Source organism: Scyliorhinus torazame, chromosome 22 (genome assembly GCF_047496885.1).
Source record: "Scyliorhinus torazame isolate Kashiwa2021f chromosome 22, sScyTor2.1, whole genome shotgun sequence".
Classification (NCBI taxonomy): domain Eukaryota; kingdom Metazoa; phylum Chordata; class Chondrichthyes; order Carcharhiniformes; family Scyliorhinidae; genus Scyliorhinus; species Scyliorhinus torazame.
In genome coordinates this window covers 52,337,804-52,352,165 of record NC_092728.1, presented here as the reverse complement: position 1 = coordinate 52,352,165, position 14,362 = coordinate 52,337,804, and the positions used below count along the sequence as shown (strand labels likewise).

Here is a 14,362-nt window from a genome sequence, read left to right as displayed (position 1 = left end):
AGCAAACTCCTCACTCGTGAATGGAGTGCCATTATCCGTGACCAGCACCTCGGGGAGGCCATGCGTACTGAATGATAAACGCATCTTTTCAATTGTTGCGCAGGACGTTGTCCCCTGCATCTTATGCACCTCCAGCCATTTGGACTGGGCGTCAATTAGTAGAAGGAACATGGATCCCTGAAAAGGGCCTGCGAAATCTGTATGTAAGCGTGCCCAAGGCCGCCCTGGCCATTCCCAGTGATGTAGGGGCGCGGCCGGCGGAAGCTTCTGATGCTCCTGGCAAATGGAGCAGTTTTGGGCCACCTTCTCAATGTCGGTGTCGAGGCCTGGCCACCAGACATAACTCCGGGCCAATATTTTCATCTTGGTCACGCCCATATGCCCATTGTGCAAGTCTGATAATATCAGCTCCTGGTCTTTTTCCAGGACAATCACACGCGTCCCCCACAAGAGGATTCCGTCTTCCACGCTGAATTCTGACAGCTTGGAGGAAGATGCCCGCAACTCGCCTGGGAGCTGTCTATGCTGCCCACCATACAGGACTATGTGCCGAACCTTTGACAAGACTGGCTCCGTCTGGGTCCACTCACGGATCTGTGATGCCGTGACAGGCAAGGTGTCCATAAAATTTAGGGCTGCGACCACCTCACCGGTCGTGGGGGTCGACATGGGGCCGGTTGATAAAGGCAATCGGCTCAGTGCGTCGGCATTTGCTATCTGCGTACCTGGTTTGTGCTCCAGAGAATACTCATATGCAGCAAGCAACAAAGCCCAGCGCTGGATCTGTGCAGAAGCAATGGGCGGTATTGGCTTATCCTCTCTGAAGAGTCCCAGCAGGGGCTTATGATCAGTCACGATAGTGAAATGGCGGCCGTACACATACTGGTGGAAGCGTTTCACCGCGAAAACCACTGCCAGGCCCTCCTTCTCGATCTGCGCGTACTTTTTCTCCGCTGCAGTCAATGTGCGGGAGGCGAAAGCTATCGGTCGCTCGGCCCCGTTCTCCATCTTGTGGGACAGGACAGCCCCAATACCATACGGGGATGCATCACATGTGACGAGCAAAGGCTTTCCCGGATCATAGTGGGTTAGTAACCCAGACGACGACAATTGTTGCTTTACCCGCCGGAAAGCGGTTTCTTGCGGCTGACCCCAAACCCAGGTGTGATTTTTCTTTAGCAGCAGGTGCAAGGGGGCCATCGTAGTTGCCAGATTGGGGAGGAACTTCCCGTAATAGTTTACGAGACCGAGAAAAGAACGAAGATGCGAAGTGTCAGTCGGGGTGGGGGCATGTTTAATTGCACGCACCTTCTCTGCGACGGCGTGCAGACCCTCGCGGTCCACCCGATAACCTAGGTAGACTACTTCTTTTGCCTGAAATACGCACTTTGTGTGACGTAAACGGACTCCAGCCTCCGAAAGGCGTCTAAGGACAGCCTCCAGATTTTCCAAATGCTCTTGCTCCGACGTCCCTGTAATCAACACGTCATCTAGGTAGACAGCCACACGTGGTAAACCTCTCAAAATGCCCTCCATAACACGTTGAAAAATTGCGCAGGCAGAGGATACTCCAAAGGGCAACCGTGTATATTCATACAGGCCCCGGTGTGTGTTAATTGTTACATATGGTCGGGAGGCAGGGTCCAGCTCCAACTGCAGGTAGGCGTGACTCATATCTAATTTTGTGAATGAGTGTCCACCTGCCATTTTCGCGTAGAGATCCTCTATGCGAGGCATTGGGTATCGGTCGAGTCGGGAAACTGTATTCACTGTAAGTTTATAGTCGCCACACAAGCGAACTGTGGCATCTGGCTTCATCACTGGTACAATTGATGCTGCCCAGTCAGCAAAACGGACGGGCCTGATAATACCCAAACTCTCCAAACGAGTGAGCTCCCCTTCTACCTTCTCGAGCAAAGCGTAAGGCACTGGGCGCGCCCGGAAATAGCGCGGCGTGGCTCCTGGTTCAACTTGGATACGGGCTACGGCCCCTTTTATTTTCCCCAAACCAGGCTGGAATACCTCTGGGTATCGTCCTAGCACCTCAGTCAACCCTCCAGAAACTGTTTGGAGGATGTGCTGCCATTGCAACCGCAAATGGCGCAACCAGTCCCGACCCAACAAGCTGGGCCCATGGCCACGCACTACGATGAGTGGGAAACGCCCCTCCTGGTGTCCATAGACAACAGGGGTCATTGTAGTTCCTGCAATGTCCAGTGGTTCCCCCGTGTAGGTGGCCAACCTGGCCTGTGAGTCAGTTAATGTAAGGGTCTGTATACCCTGCTTGATGCGGTCGAATGTCCTCTGGGCGATCACGGAGACCGCTGCGCCAGTATCCAACTCCATCTCCAGCGGGTGGCCATTGACCCGTACTGTCACCTTAATGGGGGCCACACGGGGAGCTGCCACACAATGCAGCTGCAGGTAGTCGTCCTCCGTCTCCACGTCCTCAGGAGTGGTCGCAGCAGGTTCATCCACATGGAAGGTACGGTCTCTGGGCTGGTCCCAGTTACGGCCCCTGGGCTGGTCCCAGTTTCGGTCGGAACGACGGCGCCTCTGGCGTCCCCAGGACCGCCGTCCGCGACGGGGTCAGCGCCTACAAGTCTGACACGGACATGGCTCCTCATCCATTGGCTCTGGAGAAGGCTCCCTTCGGGGAGGAATGTCCGATGGCCACTGGTGTCGGTCTGGTCGTTGCTTCGCCCAAGGTACCGCAGGAGTGCGGGGGGACGTTTTTGGGCGGAAAGGGTTGCGCCCCAAGGCATGCACTTCCATTCCCTGTAGCTCCTGTACTCCTCGCTCTGCGCTCTCTCGGGACAAGACTATTTGTATTGCCTGTTGAAAAGTCAATGTTGGCTCCGCTACCAACTTTCTCTGGGTGGCCGCATTGTTAATACCGCAAACCAAACGGTCGCGTAACATTTCTGACAAGGTCTCACCATAGTCACAGTATTCCGCAATCCCGCGTAGCCTGGATAAAAAAATCGGCAAGGGATTCTCCAGGGGTCCTCTCAGCGGTATTAAACCGGTAATGCTGGACTATCGTGGACGGGGTTGGGTTAAAGTGTTGCCCCACTATATTCACAAGTTCGTCAAACGTTTTGGTGTCCGGCGCAGCTGGGTACGTAAGGCTCCTAATCACCCCAAACGTATGCGGCCCGCAGGCGGTGAGCAATATGACCACCTGGCGCTCGTTTTCAGTGATATTGTTTGCCCGGAAATGGTAACGCATCCGTTGTGTGTACTGGTTCCAGCTTTCCAGCGCAGCATCAAAAACATCCAAACGTCCGTACAGAGGCATGGTGTAATAGAAAACAACATCCAACCTGTATCCAACAAAAATCCAGGGAGGTGGCTTCAGCAGTGTAGACAGCTATTCACTTTTACCTTCGTCGCCAGTTTTGTAAGGGCCCCGAAGAATCCAGCACGAGTTTTAAGGATACAAAATAATAACGTTTATTTACTATAACAATATATACATAACAGTAGCAGTAACTTCCCTTGCTACCTTCTCCTTCCTCCTGGTTCCTGAACTGGCCAGCTTATTTATAGTAGGAGTTTCTCCGCCCCCCTCATTGGGGAAGTTCATACTCCCATAGGATTGTGGGATAGTCATTAGTCCCCAGCCAATCGTCAGTAGGCAGGTTATAACAGTATGTTTCTGACCGACCTCCAGGACTGACATTTGGGTCCCCCCCATTTGGGGCAGAGTTCCAACTCCGACGTCTCGCGGAACTTTGGTGAATTCCACGAGGCGCGGAGACTGTTGGAAGACTCACTGCAGGCCTCTCCCGGGATTCTCCGACCGCTTTGTGCTCGTGCTTGAGCGCAACACGTCCGGAGAATCGAGCCCATTGTTATATTTCGCTGCTCATTCACTGAGCAAAGAAAGAATCTGAAGCCAGTCTTTCCTTAACATAGGTTTATTCATAAAACCCAGATGACACAGGCACAGACCCTGAACACTGGTTGATACCAATTCTTATATATACTTTAGAATAATGCCCTAATCCTAAAGCAAAGGAAGCCCACAGCAGCAAGCTGCAACTCTTGAGGATTTCGAGGTAGCTAAGTGGAGTCATCTCTCCCTGACCACAGTAAAAGGTAGAAGCCGAGGGCCAAGCAATACAGCCACCGCTGCAACAAAAATAACCCTCCTTCCAGTGAACTTACCAGCAATGGCAATGAGAATGGAATCAGGTTCATTTCAGCTGGCAGTTCCCAGGGAAATGAATGACCATCTACATCCACCAGTTGCAGAAAAGCTCCAATCTGTTCAGTCACAGTTGACAGAAGACAGATATTCCAACTGTCCACATCACTGACAAAATCAACAGTGTTCAAAATAAATACAAATGTTCTTCCCTAATCAGTTTCTTTTTATCCACTTTTCAGAATGACACATCAAAGAAAGGTTGGACTTTACCACAGGAGAATTGATTTGGCTAGTTAGAGGCTGACAGTGTGTTGAAGCCAAACTAAGACATTAGCAGGTGCGCTCACCATGGAAAGTAGTTGAAGGGATTAGCTATAATTCATTTTGATCACACGCCGAGGATCAGTACTGCAGCATTGCTTCAACTGATAGTAGACCTGTAACAGTGCCAGTGCTGTAGAACATTCCCTAATCTATATTGAAGAGAACGTTATATAATACTGGAAGGAACAACCCACTACACATGGAGAAGCTGGAAAAGATCGAAAGGGATCATTGATCAGGAACACACGTTCTTGGACTGTGCCAGCCAACTCAGGCCTCAGTCCTGTCCACAGGCAGAAAAAGAGGTGGTGCCAGTGAAGGTGGTGCTCCTGACTCTCATTCAATCCTCTGCCACCTCTATTCAAATTCCAGTCCCAGTCCCCCATCGCCGCTGTGCTCGCTGATTTACACGGTGTCCTTTTCTATCTGATTCTACTTCTGTGAAGCTCCTCGGAACATAATACTACATTAACAGGGCAATGGAAAGACAAGTTGTTGCCATTATTGTTGCGGGAACCAGAAAAGGCCACTTCATCAGGTTGGGTCTCAGTGCCAAGGGACCTGCCTCAATAATTCCTTCACCCACTGCACACCACTGTAACCAGGGCTGATGCTAGCAAATGGTGAGTGCCTCTTCATGTTTGGTGCAAACAATTACAGTGCAAATGACAGAAGGATTTTCTTCTCCCTGGCACCATCCATGAGAGGCACATGCCAACTACACTGTACAATGTTCAGGAAATTTATATGACCATCGCCACCTTGTGCTGACTTCCATTCAACTGAATTAATAAAAAATTAAATACCTGCTGTAAGACTCAACGTTTTACCAATTGCTACTGAATGGCTAAGTGGCACGGCACATAGAAATGGTTTATTTACAAGGAGTTTGAAGACCCATCTTCAAAGATCACAGTAAATTTCCATTAAATAAAAGAACTTGCTCCCAAGTTTCATTAACTGTGTGTTCGTCTTAGTCCCAGAGAAGAAAAATGCCTTTCTTCAAACCGGTAAATAATTTTGTAGAAATGTGCACTGGATTTCATGCGCCATGCCAAATTGTAGTTGGCAAACTAGCAGGGGGTGGGTAAAAATAGTCTCCGCTTATGGGATGGGCCAGAATGTGGTGCAACTTATGCACCATTGGTGCAGCAAGTTCAGGTGAGGGGCAGGTGGAATGCTAAATGTGAATTTGCTAAAATTGCTGTCTAAGTTGTCTCACTCCACCATTAGCTTTGTGGAAACAGCAGCATGCACATAGTCTCCCTCTTGGTTTTTTTTAGAAACTTGATTAAAGGCTCATTAACCATGCCACAGAAAATTAAGTCTCATCATTACAATCACAATCACAGGTTTAACAATGCGTGACGTGTTAACGACTGCCAATCAGCCTCACTCGCACAAATAAAATTGTGGAGCCTCGTCCCTCCAGGTTTTGATGTTTTTTTGCAAGAGTTTTTGAAAAACGCTACATTTAATTTTCTCGTAGATTAAACCCAACATCTACATCCCATCATTCTGGATTTTTAAACTTTGGAAACAATCTGTTTCCATTGTCTCTGTCGATCCCTTCATAATTTTAATGAATTTTATCGTTTCATCTGTTGATTTTCTCAGCCTTGCTGCTGTTTCGAACATGTACTCCCGCACATCAAGGAGGGCAATGTCAGAGCAATTCATTGGTGCCCTGATGCCAGGTGACAACAATGAAGGTGAAGGTTTCCCGCCACTTTGCACTATTCAACTTAATCAAATGGGTAGTTTGTTTACACAGCTAGGTTAGCTCAGATGGCTGCAGCATGGTGCAGATTAACACCAACAGTGTGGGTTCAATCCCTGCTTACCTTGGGGCCTACCTCCTTGCTTTTGCTCAACATTTATATCATAGTCCAAACTACGATAGAAACCCTCGAATAATGAAATAAAGGTAAATCACTGTCGATGCTGAAAACCCGAATTAAAAACAGGAAGTGGTTCTGGCAGCATCGGTGGAGAGAGAAAGAGTTCATGTTTCGAGCCAAATATGATTCTTCTTCAGAACTGAAGGAAGAAATGTGATGGATTTTATGCGTTGACAGTGGGGGATGGGAGCCGGGGAGAAAGGACATTTGTCATTCAATCTCTCCTGCCCACTACCCTATCCCCTCTTGTTCTTCCTCCCCCTTTCAATCGGACAAAACACATCCCATTTCTACGTCCCTACAGTTCTGAAAATGAACTGGAAACGTTATTCCGTTTCTTTCTCCACAGATGATGCATAGTGTTTCCGACACTTTCTCTGTTTCTATCTTGGACAAAGAGGACACTACATGAAAGAAGAGAGAGAGTTTATTTACATCACAATTTCTTTAGGGATATAAGCTAACATTACCCAACAATGAGCGACCGAGTTATTCACTTCACATCATCTGGTTTGGTCATCCTACAAGTGACAAATTGTGCCTAGCTCCTCTTTACTAGTTATGGGGCTGGTTTAGCACAGTGGGCTAAACAGCTGGCTTGTAATGCAGAATAACGCTAGCAGCGTGGGTTCAATTCCCGTACCAGCCTCCTCGAACAGGCGCCGGAATGTGCGACTCGGGGCTTTTCACAGTAACTTCATTGAAGCCTACTTGTGACAATAAGCGATATTATTATTATTACTATCGCTCCCACAGAATGGTGCTCATAGCAAATGTCTCAATGGTAGGTATGTACAGCCCACTGACTTCAAATATTATTTACAGCACTCCCGTCACTGACTGTTTCCCATACAATACCTACATAGAACCATGAGGGAAGGTGGGATAATTAAACAGAGCTGTCCGTAATTCCTAAAGCAGCAGGTGTGGCTTGTTTCCAAAGATTGCTGTTTAATATCTCTAACACCAGTGACTTCAGATAGGGGAGGAAGGCATCCTCATGCTCCCACGATTATGCCCTACAGTGGAAACAGGAGTTCCCCTTACCTCAAGCTGTAGCAGTTTCTCTCCAGCATTGAATGCATCCCAACTTTCACTGTCCAATCCACTGTCCACAGCAGAAGGATAGGATCCAAAACAAAGGCGGAATACCTGAGAAACAATCAAGGGCAAATTAATTTAACTAACTCTTTGATAAGATTAATTACCATGAAAAGACACAAGCAAAGGTAACCTTAATAGATTTTCACAATGTTTCACAATGTTAATCCATTATTGTCACTGGTTCTATGAATAATTGATGAAGTACAACACAACCATCCTCTGCACTGAACTCTTCCGTATTAATGTACTTGTCTGGTGGATTCACAGTGTATATAAATATATTATAATGTCAGCTGGGGCTCAGTGGGTAGCATTCCTGCTTCTACTTCGGAAGGTTTTTGGTTCAAGTCCCATTCCGAAGATGTGAATACAAAAATCTAGCTGACACTCCAGTGCACTGTCAGATGTGCCCATCCTTCAGACGAGGCTCTGTCTGCCCCCTCTGGGGTGGCCGCAAATTCAATAGATGAGCAAGGCAGTTCACTCAGGTACCCGGCAAATATTTATCCCTCAATATATATCACAAACCAGATTACCTGGTCATTATAAGATTGCAGTTTTTTTGAGAGTTTGCAGTGTATAAATTAGCTGTCACGTTTCCTACGTTACAAAAGTTAACTGCACTTCAAAGGTTGTGAAATGCGCTTTATAAATGTAAGTCTTCATTTTCTTTATATATTATGGGAGTATGTATTTTTCAGCCTCATTCACATTCTAAGAAGTGCTTTAGTAAAGGTTTCTACTATGAGCTAATTGAACCTTGCCTCGTCAGATGTAACATAGACTTGCCTGTGCCACCTGAAATCTGATGCAAATGGTATTGACCTAAACCCCAGTATATAGGGATGGAAGAAACGACGGATGAGATTGAACGGCCATGCTGCACCCGAAAAGCAGCTCACCGCAGCACAACGTGGTCGATAGAAGCAGGGAAACCCAGCTCCCGGGATCTACCCTGCTCGCAATGACTCGAGAGATCTAACCCGATCTCGAGAGACGTGGCAGTGTGGATTCCACCCATTGGGGGCAGGGTGACTTTTTGGCAAATCTGCATATAAATCTGCTCGGAGTCCTCGGGGAGTGTTAACAAACGGGGACGGGAACGGGAACAGCACTTGTGGGGGTCTCCCAGGGGATCAGAGGCCCCAGGTGCATGCCCTTTTGGCAGGCTGGTGCCCTTGTACTGCTGGTGCCACCTGGGTACTCTGGCACTGTCAACCTGGCACCCTGGCTGGATGGGCCACTGGCAGGGTACCAGTTTGGCACTGCCATGGTGCCAAGCTGACAATTTTCACGCGGTAGCGTTCAGGCCAGGAGTGCCCTGTGTGGGTGGTGGGCGTGGGGCGGGGAGGGGGGGTATGGTGGGTCCAGTAACCTCCCCCGTAGAGAGTTGGGGGGGGCCACGTCGGGGGCTCCAGTGATCGTGACGTCATTTTTAAATGGCATCCCGATCTCACACTATACCCAAGAGTTCCAGTGAGCCGGGCGCCTCAGTGCAGAAAACGGGGATATACCCGGCTGGGCCAAGCATTCCCCGCTGAGGCGCCCTATCTAACCCGAGTGGCTTTTAATGGCATTGCGCTTCTCGGCACTGTGAGTGCCAGGAAATACGGAGCTAAAGGCGCTAGCTATGGGACATTGTTCCCACTTACTAAAATCGCACCCAGCATTTCTATTGGTCATTCCCAACAAAGCTCACATGGATGAGTCACTTGTGAAAGGTGTTATGGGCGAGGCATTTTAAGAACCCCAAAATGTATCATGGAGTTCAACCAACCTCTCTCTCCCTTTAATGGATTTGTTGCTTTTTCTAGCACACAGCATTTCCTAGGTGTGATATTACAATTATGGACACGTGGGTTTTTAAACACAAAACACTGTTTATTCCATGAACTCAACTTAACATCTTAAATAAACATTGGATCTCTTAGCACCCCTTACTTCAAAGATAACTCAGAAAATATTGCAACAGTAAATACTTCCTTAAAATGTTCCTTCAAACTTCCAAGAGACTTAACACCTTTAAACAAAATCACATCAGGTTAAAGGCTTCACTATTATAAGTTTAAATCACCCAAATGATCCAGAGATAGTAATTCATGGCAGACATCACAGCAGCTTCAGCTCACTACAAAACACAGACACTCCCCAAGCTCTTTTCAAACTGCAAAACAGCCAGGCACTTTTAAACTGCTCTCAGCAAAACCAGCCAGGCACGTTTCAAAACTGAAACTAAAAACTAAACTGCAAAATGGCTGACCTGAGCTGAGCTCCACCCACTCTATGACATCACTGTTTTCTTAAAGGTACATTGCTTAAACATCCATGTCTTAAAGGTACCCTCACATGACAAAGGCACTGAACTGGAACCAACTGCTTCGACCCGTTGGAGAAGGAAAAGAGGGGGGGGGGGGGGGGGGGGAGGGGGAGAGGGAGAATCCAGTCAGCCAGGGGTCATTCCAGGCCAGTTTTACGTATTTGAAAACTTGGTTTAGGAGTACCTTTGGGAGGCCAGGTGCAGTCCTTCTCCCTGTTTTCTCACATTAGGAGCAATATGGGGAGAGAAGATGGGATAGAAAGTAGGTGACCGCGGTGATAAAAAATGTCATTTTTGGAACTTTGAACTATTATTTACACCAAATGATATCCTTCAGCATTGTGATTTGCTAATGCCAGAATGATCAACTGGAGTTTTGCTTAAATGCGGTGTTAAAAACAAAAATCAGAGTTTGTACAGCCACATATAACAAAATTAGACTCAAAGTATTTGGTGCAATACAATGTGAATCAATTGCAAATGATAGTTGAATACATTTAGTAATGGCATTAAAAACACTAATTGTTCAAAGTGACCATCGTCATTAGTAAAATGCAGCGTGCTGACCTGGCAGCATGCATCTCCCTCTGGGTCTGACACACAGCCCACAATATTTACAGCATATTCATAATAAAAACAGTAATGAAGTGATTATAAAACAGTGATCTCATCTCTGAATTTGATGGACAAGCTGTAAACAATATCTCGACCGGAGACCACTCACTGATTACTGCTTTGCAATCACACTCACAAATCCATTACTCACTGAATAGATCATCCACACCCTTTAATTAGATTGTTGTTTCTACTCGTGTGCATTGATAAATTATTCTTCGCAAAACCACAAGTTGTTTATTCACAAAACTGCCCATCTACACCCTGCAGTGGACAGATTTTTAACGCCCGTTATTTGTAAAGATATTCAACAACTTGCCATGATGTAGCCCAAGGTGATTCCACAGAGACATCGTAAAAAAAAAGAAGATTTAGCCAAAGAAACAGGAGAGGAACTAAATGCTTGGTCAGATGCTTAAGCATGGTAGCACAGTGGTTAGCACTGTTGCTTCACAGCACCAGGGTCCCAGGTTTGATTCCCATCTTGTGTCACCGTCTGTGCGGATCCGGTCTGCATGTTCGCCCCATGTCTGCTGGGTTTCCTCCGGGTTCTCCCGTTTTCTCCCACAAGTCCTGAAAGACATGCTTGTTAGGTGAAATGGACATTCTGAATTCTCCCTCAGTGTACCCGAACAGGCGCCGGAATGTAGCGACTAGGGGCTTTTCGCTGTAACTTTGTTGCAGTGTTAATGTAAACCTACTTGTGACAATAAAGATTATTATTAAAAACAGAGGAAGGTGGAAAGACAAAAAATTCCAGAGCATGGGACTTAGGTAGCTGAGGCACACTCACCAATGGTGGACTGGGGGAGGATTAATTCACATGGTGCCATTATTGAGTTTCCTATCCCTGCTTTACACAAACTCACCAATCACAAACATAGGACTAGGATACTACATTCAGTTTATTTGAAGAAGTTTTATGGGATAGCTCAACAGACAAGTCTATTTTAGGGATTCAGCAACCATTACTCACAAGGTCATCACACGTTCAATTCCTACACCCACGACTTGTTGCAGGACACATGCTGCTTTACATCTGGGTTACCTGCTTATTTGCACATTCCCTGAAAGTAATATCACAACAGCAACAGTCGGAGGAGCATAGAGGGTGGGCTTGTAGGGGTGGGGGAGGTTTGACATGGGGAGTGATGAGAGCATGGGGGATGTAATCACTAGGATAAGAGCGGGAGCATCTGGAGCCTGCAACTAAGAAAGGCATTGTGAGGTGTCAAAGTTGTACAACCATGGGCAATGTCAGAAATATGCCATTTGGGTGTTCACCGCGCTGACCCATGTTCCCTCTGAGCTGTGTGGGTTCACAGCTACAAAATATAGAACAATTAACAGGCTATGTCCAACAAAGAAAAACTATAGGATCATTGCCACTGACGGCGAATCCTGCTAAGCTGAAAAACTGAATGCAACAACCAGCTATAACTCAAAAAAAAATTGACATCTGCTATCAAAACTTCAACATGCGAGCTACAAAAAATGATACTTCAGTAACTCAGATTGCGTTTTCAGGTGTCATTATAGTGGGCGTGGGGTGAAAAATATGAATTTGGTAAAGTGAGGTGATGCTACTTTAAGAACACGTGGCGCAACTATTAAGTAGAGGCCACATCACTTTTTGTAATGCAATCTGGACAACTTTGCCAACATAGGAAAGACGATATCAAATTTGCAATAAGTCAGTACTGATCATGGAACCAGCTGGGACCATCTCAGATTTGATTCTTGGTCTGTTTCCAGTTCATGGAGATCTCAGAACGAGGCGGCACGGTGGCACAGTGGTTAGCACTGCTGCCTCAGCACCAGGGACAAGGGGTGACTGCCTGTGTGGAGTTTGCACGTTCTCCCCGTGTCTGCATGGGTTACCTCCGGGTGCTCTAGTCTGCTCCCACATGTCCTAAAAGACATGCTTGTTAGGTGAATTGGACATTCTGAATTCTCCCTCAGTGTACCCGAACAGGCGCCTGAGTGTGGCGTCTAGGGAATTTTCACAGTTCTTCATTACAGTGTTAATGTAAGCCTACTTGTGACACTAATAAAGGCGGTAGAGGGAAATACTACCATAGCTCTCCAAATGAGCTTTGTGACTTAATGACATTCACCGGCCTTTGCCTTGTGCACCTGCGCATTGTTTTTATTCAAGCAACCATCGAATGCCCTTTTGGATGCCTCGATTGAACTTGTCTCTGCCACACTTCCAGGTAGCGCATCTTAGTTCTAGGCAGTGCATTCCTCACCAACTAAGACAAAGCCGTTAAACGGGGAACCAAGGGAGCAATGGCGACAGGTTACCAATGCAGGCACCATCACCCCCCCCCCATGCACCAGAACCAGGAGAAGGGTGGAAAAGGAGGAAAGTCATTATTAAATATCAAAATTATGGCACAATTAAGTTCTGTCAGATTCACAGCACCTGCCCCATCTTTGTAAAGCCTCAAGTCTTCATTCATAATGTGCCTGCGAGCTTTCTCAGACGTTTACCCATGGTAAAGGTGCTCTATAAATTAAAGTTGTTGTTGAGCTACACGAGCGAAAGTATCAAAACGTGCCCTTCATTCAGCAATAATCTTATTATACACATGATACACAGGGTGACATGAAAGGTTCCCCATGCCCGTATGAGTGGGGTGAGTTTAGACCCAGCCCATAATGGTTGTGAGATGAGCTAAGGTGGGGGAGGGGGGAGGGGGGGGGGGGGTCTTAACAATAAAATTTCAGCTAACACACCCCAACTCCTCCAGCTGCTCTGCTCCCAATTCTATGACCCCGTTATATGATGTGTCAGTGTCTCACTTTCCAGAGACAGAGCACCTCATTATAATGTTCTGATCAGGTTCCTGCTGGGAATTGGTAACACGATTAAAATTTAATTTCCCAGGGTTTGAGCAAAAATAGAGTCGAGAGCTGCCTGATCAAATGACCAGGTGCTTTGTACAGCTCTGCTTGTGAGTCAGAAGGGATTCACTCTACCACCTTCAGCAAATGATATGCTCTCCCCCACACCCCTCACCTCCACAATCATTCCCGTCTTTCCCACCTAACCCCTGCCCTACCTTTGCCCCGCCATCTCTCCCGAACCTCCCTCCTTAGCAACTGTGGGACCATCACCTTCCTTTCTCACCTGCAAACCTTCTGACTTCTACCCACCCTCCGGACTGCCAGTCAGACCGCCCCCTCCGCTCCCAACCCACAATCTCTTCCAGTTGCGAGGGACTGTTAACTTGGCTGGCTGCCAGACAGGAAAGAAAGTGAAAAAGAGATCAGACTGGTAAACTCAGCAGAACCTCTGTGTCCCCGTCCTGTGCACCCTCCACAAACACACTTCCCCCCCACCCCCCCCCCCACCCCCACCCCCAGCTCTCTGTACGTATCAGAGACCAACTCGCCTGGAATTTAAAGTGATCACCATGGAGATGGTTCCTGTCTTGCAGTACAAGATCAAGTCGTCCACAGGAGGTGATTAGAGAAAGTGACAAATTCTATCCGTCTCTCTAACAAAAGTGACCCGCCTACAAAAAGAGAGGCGGGGTTAGGAACAGAAGTCAAGAAATAAGCAGAATCATCATGAGAAAGACATTGTGGTCTTCACCGTTCTTGTTATTATGCACCGCTCCGACTGTTCACCTTTGAAGCCCTCAAATATGTGCCATTTGTTTATGGCCAAGTTGGAACAGGGAGGTCACAAGTGAGATTGTTCCAAACCCATCTGACAGACAGCTTTTACACTCAATAAACAGAGAAGGCAGGGCAGTACAGTGGCGCAGTGGTTAGCACTGGGACTGCGGCACTGAGGACCCGGGTGTCGTGTTATTCACCCTGAGATAACAAGGACTGCAACAGGATGCAGAAGAACTGTAAAGCACACACCAAACATAGGCGTTGGTTCAATATGATTTATTGAACCTCTGTAACAATGCACACAGCTGGCTG

At 47.2% G+C, this 14,362-nt stretch overlaps 1 protein-coding gene across 3 annotated transcripts in view; it reads right to left on the bottom strand.

Annotated features, from left to right (window-relative positions):
* abca2 (ATP-binding cassette, sub-family A (ABC1), member 2) overlaps positions 1-14,362 on the bottom strand; it is a 739,176-nt gene that overhangs the window by 401,538 nt on the left and 323,276 nt on the right. For all 3 annotated transcript variants that reach the window (XM_072488215.1, XM_072488216.1, XM_072488217.1), the window contains one exon: positions 7,429-7,533. In XM_072488215.1, coding sequence (XP_072344316.1) covers positions 7,429-7,533 — 105 coding nt within the window. The remainder of the gene's footprint in view (positions 1-7,428; positions 7,534-14,362) is intronic.